The sequence below is a fragment of the Eimeria tenella genome, genomic scaffold (assembly GCF_000499545.2).
Source record: "Eimeria tenella Houghton genomic scaffold, Eth_scaff2, whole genome shotgun sequence".
In the NCBI taxonomy this organism is placed as follows: domain Eukaryota; phylum Apicomplexa; class Conoidasida; order Eucoccidiorida; family Eimeriidae; genus Eimeria; species Eimeria tenella.
Window position 1 is genome coordinate 815040 of NW_013541843.1, and position 8201 is coordinate 823240.

At 61.6% G+C, this 8201-nt stretch overlaps 1 protein-coding gene across 1 annotated transcript in view; it reads left to right on the plus strand.

Moving 5' to 3' along the window:
* ETH_00029505 (uncharacterized protein) overlaps positions 1-5843 on the plus strand; it is a gene marked incomplete at both ends in the record, with an annotated part of 16387 nt that extends 10544 nt beyond the window's left edge. Inside the window, 6 exons of the mRNA XM_013374329.1 lie at positions 1-1941; positions 2206-2609; positions 3098-3345; positions 3872-4142; positions 4344-4850; positions 5139-5843. Coding sequence (XP_013229783.1) covers positions 1-1941; positions 2206-2609; positions 3098-3345; positions 3872-4142; positions 4344-4850; positions 5139-5843 — 4076 coding nt within the window. The remainder of the gene's footprint in view (positions 1942-2205; positions 2610-3097; positions 3346-3871; positions 4143-4343; positions 4851-5138) is intronic.
* Positions 5844-8201: the final 2358 nt, after the last annotated feature.

The window sequence follows — 8201 nt, forward strand, 5'->3', positions numbered from 1 at the left end:
GGGGACCCGTGAACCCCTCGCTTGCTGCTGCTGCTGCTGCTGCTGCTGCTGCTGAGGACATGGCCCTCAGAGTCGACGGGGCCACTCTGCGGCGCATCAGACGCGAATATGCAGAAAGCATTAGTTTGAAGGCTTCCCACGGACAGCAGGGCCTCATTCGCCTCGTGCTGCAAAGCAGTTCCGGCCCAGTCCTTCCGGGGGGCCCTCCGCCCCCAGTGGACCGGGTGGTGGTCTGCGTGAGGAGACCAGTGGTCAAGGGCAGCACTTACTTGGTCTTTTTCGAGGCCAGCCGGGCCTCCCCGGAGCTCCAAAGGGGACAGTCTAGAGGCCTTCTCGGGGGCGTGGGCCACGTAGTGGAACAAATACCCTGGGTGGAGAAGCCTGAGACTCTTCTTAACTTGGGTGCGGAGAATGCCTGGCGTTTTGCCGAGACTGGCGCTAACCAGCTGGAGAAGTACCTTGCCTGGCCTGCGGCGGACATCTTCGACCTCCAGCGGCAGCAAAAGCAGCCATCCGCCGCCTCGACAGCTGCAGCAGCAGCTGCTGCTGCTGCTGCTGCTGCGGCTGCTGGCGCTGCTGCCGGCGCAGCGGGGGCCGCTGCAGCGCCAGGAAGCAACCAGCCCTCGAGGAAACCCTCGACAGCAGATGGCAAAGCCGCCTTGCCACCTGGGGAATCCGCAGTGGAGGCCCACTCGGGGTCCTTTTTGGGCAACGGGGGGCCCCCCCTGAGGGCTGCGTCGGAGGTCCGCGGGGGCCCCCGGCCCCCATGGGTTATGCCCGAGGGCTACTGGGGCGGCGCCAGTGAAGAGCGCCTGAGGCTGTTTGACCCCAATACGGACCCCAGGGCCCGTGGGGGGCCCCCGCAGCGCAAGCGGCCGTGGCGGGGGGGCCCCCCGGGGGCCCCCGGGCGAGGGGGGAAGCTGGAGACGGCGGGGGAAAGCGACGAGGAGGAAGTGGAAAGACCCCCGCTGTTCAGCAGAGACTTGAGCGTGAACTTGTTTGTGGTGGGGGCGGGGCTGTCGCTGATCGACAGCAAGCCCGCAGAGATTTTCTACGGCTCGCTGCAGCTGCTGCAGCTGGCCTTCAAGTCCAGCCAAGAAGGCGAAAAGCTGCGCCTGTCCATAGGCTGGGTGCAAATCGACAACCACGCGCCCATGGCTTACTACCCAACAATGCTGCGGCCCATCACTGACATGCGGGCGAGCTTTAGCCCCGACGAGGCCTCCTCGAGCTCCCCAAAGGCCTCCGCCGACAGCTCCCGCCACCTCAGTGCAGCCTCCACGGCCACGGCCCCAGCCCCCCTCAAGAGAGACCCCAGCAAAGAAGACTTGCCCGTGCGGCCCCAGGGTCCCCAGGGGCCCCTGGGCCCCACGGGCCTCGGGGTCCGGCCCCCCAGGCCCCCCTCTCCGGGGCGCGCTTCCCCCCGCATGGGGGGCCGGAGAGGGGCAGTGCCCTTCACGGCCACCAGAGACCCTGGGGACAACGAAGAACGGGAAGGGGAAGGGGGTGGGCTGGTGGCGCCGGGGGCCCCGGGGGCCCCGGGGGCCCCCGGGGTCCCGGGGGGTCCCCTGCGGTCGTCGCTGGCCCTGCAGGAGCGGCGCAGGTCCGCCTCGCACCTGCCCCTAGAAGAAGCCGAAGAGGCCCATGCGCTGCATGCGGAGGCCGAAGGGCTGAAGCTGCTGGATGAAGAAGACGCAGTGGCGCAGCTGGTGCTGGAGAGGCGCAACACTGTGGACGGGAGAGGCCTGACAGTAATACCCCAGTGCGTGCTGCGGCTGGCGCCCATGTCAGTGAACATTGACTTTCAGTTGGCCTTCGCGCTGCTGCTGTTTGTGGACGATTTGCTGAGGACCACCGACTTGGACTTGCTGCAGCAAAGCGTCAAGGAGATCCGAACCTCCGAGACTGATGCAGGCAGCCCCAGCTGGAGAGCCATGCTCGGTAAGATATACACTAAACTTGCTGCTGCCCGCCCTTTGATCTCGCGCTGCAGCAGCGCAGCAGCGCAGCAGCCGCAGCGGCTGGCAGCAGCAGCTAGCCCAGCAGATCTGCCGTGGGTCTCGCGCGGTCAGGAAAGCCTAGCTGCGCAGGCGCAGAAAACCGCTCAGATAGGCAGCAGGAGAATCGGGCGCAGCTGCAGGCGCGCTGCTGCTGCTGCTGCAGTGCTGCGTTGCTGTGCTGCTGTGCTGCTGCGGTGCTGCGCAGGCCCCGTGGAAGGAGCCCTGGCCGAGGTGATCCGGGGGAGCGGCGACGGAGCAGGGAAAGTGTACTTGGGAACTCTAGACGTGGGCCGGGTGGCTCTGGTGATAAACATTCGAAACAAACGGCAAGGCGCAGAAGAAGAGGAGCAGCCCCACAGCGAACTGATTCGCGGGGTGTTGGCAATAATGAAGTCCAGCCCTTACATAAGCGACGCGAACTTGGTCTTCGCGCCCGAAGTGCACCAGAGCCTCTGCGGGCCCCTCGTAGTTCTCGTCTCCGACATTCTCCAAACTTACATCGGCCAGGCCATCAAACAAATCTTCCAACTCCTCGGCGCTGTCGACCTCTTCGGAAACCCCGTCATCATGTGCAAACACTGGAAGTCCGGAGCCCAGGGCTGCTTCTACGTCCGTCGCGCCCCATATGCCACAACTGACTCAGCTAGATCAGCTAGCTCAGCTAGCTGAAATAGCTCAGCTAGCTCAGCTAGCTGAGATAGCTGAGATAGCTGAGATAGCTAAGATAGCTGAGATAGCTGAGCTAGCTAAGATAGCTGAGCTGGCTGTACTAACTAAGATAGCTGAGCTGGCTGTGCTAGCTGAGATAGCTGAGATAGCTGAGCTAGCCGAGGTAGTTGAGTTTGCTGGGCTAGCTGAGATAGCCGAGATAGCCCAGACAAACGAGATAACTGAGCTAACTGATAGACGGGGTAGTTGAGCTAGCTGAGCTAGCCACGCCAGTGTGGACTCGTGCATAGATTGAAACGCCGTGCATGCATGGATGCACACATGCATGTATGCAAGCGTGCGTGCGTGCGTGGATGCATGCATGCATGCATGCATGCGTGCCTGCGTGCTCCTACTGTTTGGCGTGTGGGCTGTGCGTGCTTCTTCAGGAAATGCGCCGGGGGCTGGCCCTGTGGGGCACTCCGGGCTTTGCGTTTATCTCCTTCGGGCGGGGCCTCGCGCGGTGCGGCACGGGCTTTGTGGGGGGCCTCTTGGACTCTTCGGGCCGGTTTTTTGGGTCTTGGTTTCAGTGCTTCGAGGCCTTGGCCCGCAACTCCGACTCCTATTCCGTAATGCCTTTTGCCCAGGGCCAAGGGGGCTTCACGGACCAGCCGGGGAGCATTGCAGAGGGGCTTGTGTAAGGCTTGCTGTTGCCTGCTGCTGGCTGCTGCTGCTGGTTGCTGAACGTCTCTTTGCTCCAAATGCACATTTTCTTTAGAGAAGCTGACTGGGTCTTTTGGGACTCTCCCTGGGGGGCTAGTTCTTGTAGAGCCACTTAGAAAGAAAAAGAGAGAGCAGGCGCTGGCCCGTAGCTCTTCTCCAGCCCCCGCTGCAGCTCGAGTAGCCTTGTGCGTTTTTTCACCAAGTCCTTTTGCCGTGGCCGCCTGCAGTGCCGCCTGGCTCCCTCATTTGCCTTTGTGCCTCCGGCTGAAATGGGCTTTTTGCTGGGGAGAATAGCGGCACAGAGGACCAGAAAGAAGCCAATTGCATGCAATTAGAAGCCCCTTAACTAGCCAAAAGCAGCCAGGAATGAAGCGAGTGCCTTCTTTTAACCTCCCATTCTTCTGTCTCTTCTCCGCCAGTGCTGCTGCCCTGGGCCGCTGCTGGCGGCGCTGGCTGCATTTGATGCTGCTGCTGCTGCTGTGTGTTGCTGCGGGCTGTAGCTCTGGGGGCAAGGGCTTTGCATTTACCTTCGCTTTGTCGCTGGCGAACTTCTGCGGCAAGCCCTTCAAAGCCACGCAAATCCACTTGGCCCAGCCCTCCCTCAACAGCAAAAAGGACAGGCTGCTGGCGGGGGGCAAAGGCTTCGCCATTGGGGCTGCCTCGGGACTCAGCTCCCTCTGTTTTGGAGTTCCCTCTTCTCTGCTGCTGCTGCTCTCCTCCTCTTGCGTCGGCGCACTCAACCAAATACAGGCAGTGCCCATGCTCGAATCAGTGAGCTGCTGCAGCTCCCGTCGAACCGGGCGCCGCTGCTCGTTGCTGCTGCTGCTACTACTGCTACTACTGCTGCTGCTACTGCTGCTGATGCTGCTCGTGCTGCCTGCTCCCCGTGGCTGCTGCCGCTGGCTGCTGCTGCTGCTGCTGTTGCTTTGAAGCAGTTTGGCTCGAGGAAGTTTGTTTTGTGGGGCTGCGCAGGTGCGGCCGCGGCGGGTGTTTTGCATTGGCTGCTGGCGGCCAGAAAGCTACAGCTTTTCGCTGGCTGCGGCGCAGAGCTGCGTGCGGCGGGGGGCGCGGGCGCCGCCGGCGCAGCTGCTGTTCACAATTCCCGTATACAAGCAGCGGGAAGAGGGGGAGGGGCAGGGGCCCCCCCCCGGGGGGGAGCGGCTGCAGCGGCTGGAGCAGCGGCTGCAGCAGCTGGGCCGGGGGCAGCAGCAGCCGCGGCGGCGGCGCCCGCTGCTGTGGCTGGCCGTGGGGCTCCGCAAGTTGGGGCTGCTCGAAGGCAAACATGTCCTCTGGAGCTGCTTCCGCGGCGATGTGGCCCAGCTGCAGGTTGTCAGGGCCCCCGCAGCAGATCACAACAACCCCACCAAAGCCGTCGCCTTCTTCCTCAGCGTCCTCCACTTCAGAACCGACGGGAGGCCCCCCTCAGACGAGGGCCTCTCCAGAAACGTCCGAGAGGGTCTCAGACAAAGGGCTGAACTCGTGCGCACTTGCTGCTGCTGCTGCTGCTGTTGCTGCTGCTGGCGTTGCTGTTGTTGGTGCTGCTGTTGCTGCTGCTGGTGTTGCTGTTGCTGCTGCTGTCGTTGTTGGTGCTCCTGTTGCTGTTGCTGCTGCTGCCGTTGTTGCTGTTGCTGCTCGAGGCTCGGTTGCCCTTGCTGCAGCTTCCTTGTTGGTTCTGGTATTGTTGCTTTGGGGTTTCTTCTTGCTGCTGCTGCTGCTTCTGCCACTGTTGACCTGCATTTTCAAAAGGTGTTGTGAATGTGGGCTCAGGGCGGCATGCAGGTGCAAACGCCCGCCACGAACAGCTCCATCACCGGCAGCAGCAGCTACAGTAGCACCACCAGTAGCAGCAGCAGCAGCAGCGGCAGCTACACCGACGAGGAGGCCACGGAAGACCTCGAAGACGAATTTTCGGAGTCTTCGTCCTCCCTGTCCAACACTTTTGGCGGTCCATTATCCAGGGACCCCTCAGCAGACCAGCAAGCACCAGCAGCAGCAGCAGCACCAGGGAAAGCAGCAGCTTCAGGCGTCAAAGACAGCAGCTGGCCAAAGAAGAGCGAGTCCAGTGGGCAGCAAAGAAGCAGCATGAGGGAAACCCTCACTTCCCTTGTCAAAGGCTCCCGCCTGGGGGGCCGCGGCAGCTCTCTGCAGCCAGAGGGTTCTGGGGAGCAGCTGCAGCGCGAGTCCTCGGTTCCTCAGCAGCAGCCGCAGCAGGAAGAGCCGCAGCAGCAGCAGCAGCAGCTGCTGCCGCAGCAGGGCAGGTGGAAAGTGCTGCGAAAGAGCAACGTGGGGAAGTGGTTCCTGGGCCGAGGCAAAACCTGGGAGACAGATCCTATGAAGCAAACTTTCATCTCCAGATGGGTTGAGTTCCCCTCAGAGATGGCCGCGCTGCATGCATTTGATGTTCTCTCGCAGCTGCTGGACAGCCCCCCAGGCCAGGGGCTGACAGACACCACCGTCTTCCCCCTCCCCTAGGCGTAAGGGGGACCGTTTTGGCTAGCTAGCTAACTAGCTAGCCAGCTAGCTAGCTAACCGGCTAGCTAGCCATCGATCTAGCTAGCCAGCCAGCTAGCGAGCCAGCCAGCTAGCAAGCTAGCCAGTCAGCGAGCTAGCTAGCCTGCTAGCTAGCGATCCAGCTAGCTAGCCAGCTAGCTAGCTAGCTAGCTAGCTAGCTACCCAGCTAGCTACTCAGACAGCTCTCTAGAGGCTAGCTTGGGGGCTTCTCAGCTACACAGTCGATGCCGTCCGCGGCCTACTCGGCCAATAACTGGCCACTTCACCCTGGCTAGCTAGCCAAAGGACAAAGCCCCATGCAGCTAGCTACACAGCTAGCTGACATGCAGGGCTGAGGTAGGCGGCCCGGCCCGCTAGCGAAGCAGCTAGCTAGCTGGGCGCCGTAGCCTTTAATTTTCAGCGGCTAGTCCCGCCCTCAGGTTTTACGGAAAGACAGAATATAAAGTTGTCTTTCCGCGCGTTAGAGTCCTTCTTTGAGACCCCCTTTCTGCTGCTGCTTGCTGCTCCTGGAGCTGCTCGTTTTTGCGGCTGTTCCCGGCTACAGATTGCTGCTGCGGACTTCTGCTGCTGCTTGCTGCTGCTGCCCGTGTCCGCTCAGTGACTCTGTGTGCTTTTCTATACACTATTTCTTCTTTTTATTTTTGCATGCAGTTGTGGTAGGATACAACTAAGAGGCAACTAACTGCCTACTGGCTGCTGTGGCTGCTGCTGCAGCAGCAGTGACAGGTCTTTCTGCTGCCTCCCGCTGCTGCTGCAACAGCAGCTATTAAGGGCTTGGTCTCGAGTTATGTGCCCCCTCAGCCAGCACCAGGCCTAGCAGTAGCCAGCAGCGGAGACCAGCGCCTCCCCGCAGCGGGCCTTAGGGGGCCCCAGAGGCCGCAGCAGCGCAGCAGCAGTTTCTGCAGCGCAGCGGCAGCTTCTGCAGCGCAGCAGCAGCTTCTGCAGAGCAGCAGCGTCAGAGGCTGCTGCAGCACATCTGAGCTACCGACCCCCGTGGCTGCACTTGTTGCTGCCGCGGCACCCAGAGGCCCAAATATCCCCACACCTAAAGAGCAATGGAGGCCCCCAGTGTGAGGCTGGGGTCTGGAATTGCGCAGTTAGCAGCACTAGCAGCAGCAGACACATCCGAATAGGCAACAAAGCATTGAAGTGTTCATTCTAGTGGGATAAAATGTGCAAATATTTCAAATTTAGAAGGCCTGGAGCAGCTTCAAGTCACCAGAACAAAACTAGCGGTAAACTAGGGGCCCTGGGGTGCCTGGCTGGGAACCCTGGGGGGCCCTTGCGGCTGCCGAGGGGGGCCCTGGAGTCGCGTTGACCCTTTTCGTTAGCCGTGAACAGATTTTTCCTCTTTAATTGTCCAATGCAATTCAAATTTGAGTAATTACCCCATGTTATCCCTCCAGCATTAGCCCTGGGCGGCCCCCGCCGCCGATTGAGGCCCCGCTGTTGAGGCCTTGCGGGGGCCCCCAAGCCCGTGGCAAGCCGTCTCGGTTTTCCGGGGAAATTCCCCTCAAATGTCATTTAAAAATATAAAATATACAGCTTGAGCTATTTAGAGGCCTTCAAGGCGTATCTAAGGGGCACAAAGGGGCCTCGCAGCCTACGCAGGAGGCCCCAGCACAGGGGGCTCCCGTCTTCCTAGCCCCAGAGTCTTCCTCTGCATGCAGACCACTGTGGCTGCTCTTAGCCAGGGCTCGCGGCGGGTCAGCAGCGCCGCTGCTGCTGCAGCAGCAGCAGCAGCGCCGCGCTGCAGCACGCTGAGGACGCACTTTCAGGCTGCAGCAGCTCCTGCTACAGCGCGAGTAGCAGTTCCTGCTGCAGCGCAAGCAGCAGCTGCAGCAGCAGCTTCCACCTTGATTGCATCCTGCAGCTTCTCTAGTCTGCGTCCACGGGGTGTACGTACACCGCCGGTGGTCCCCACCAGGGTTTGCTGCTCAGTCTGGGGGCCCCTGCAGCCGCTCTCAAGGGGGGGCCCCCGGGGCCCGGGGAGCCCCCCCATCCGGGGGCCCCTGGACCGCCCCTTTGGAAGCCTGCCTAGCAGCAAAACTGCAGCAGCAGCAGCAGTAGCAGAGGGGGGAGTGCTGCCCTCACGGCTAGCTGTGGCTACAGACTTTGTACTCCCGCAAGAGCTGCCCGTCAAGCAGCAGGGCAAGTGCAGCAGCAGCAGCAATCGAGGCAGCAGCAGCAACAGCAGCTGGGGTGGCAGCGCTGAGGATCGTAGCAGCAGCAGCAGAATAGCAGCAAAGGCGCCACTCGCTGCAGCAACAGTGCAGCCAGCTACCCTGAGTCTAGCAGCAAACGCCAAACAGCAACAGC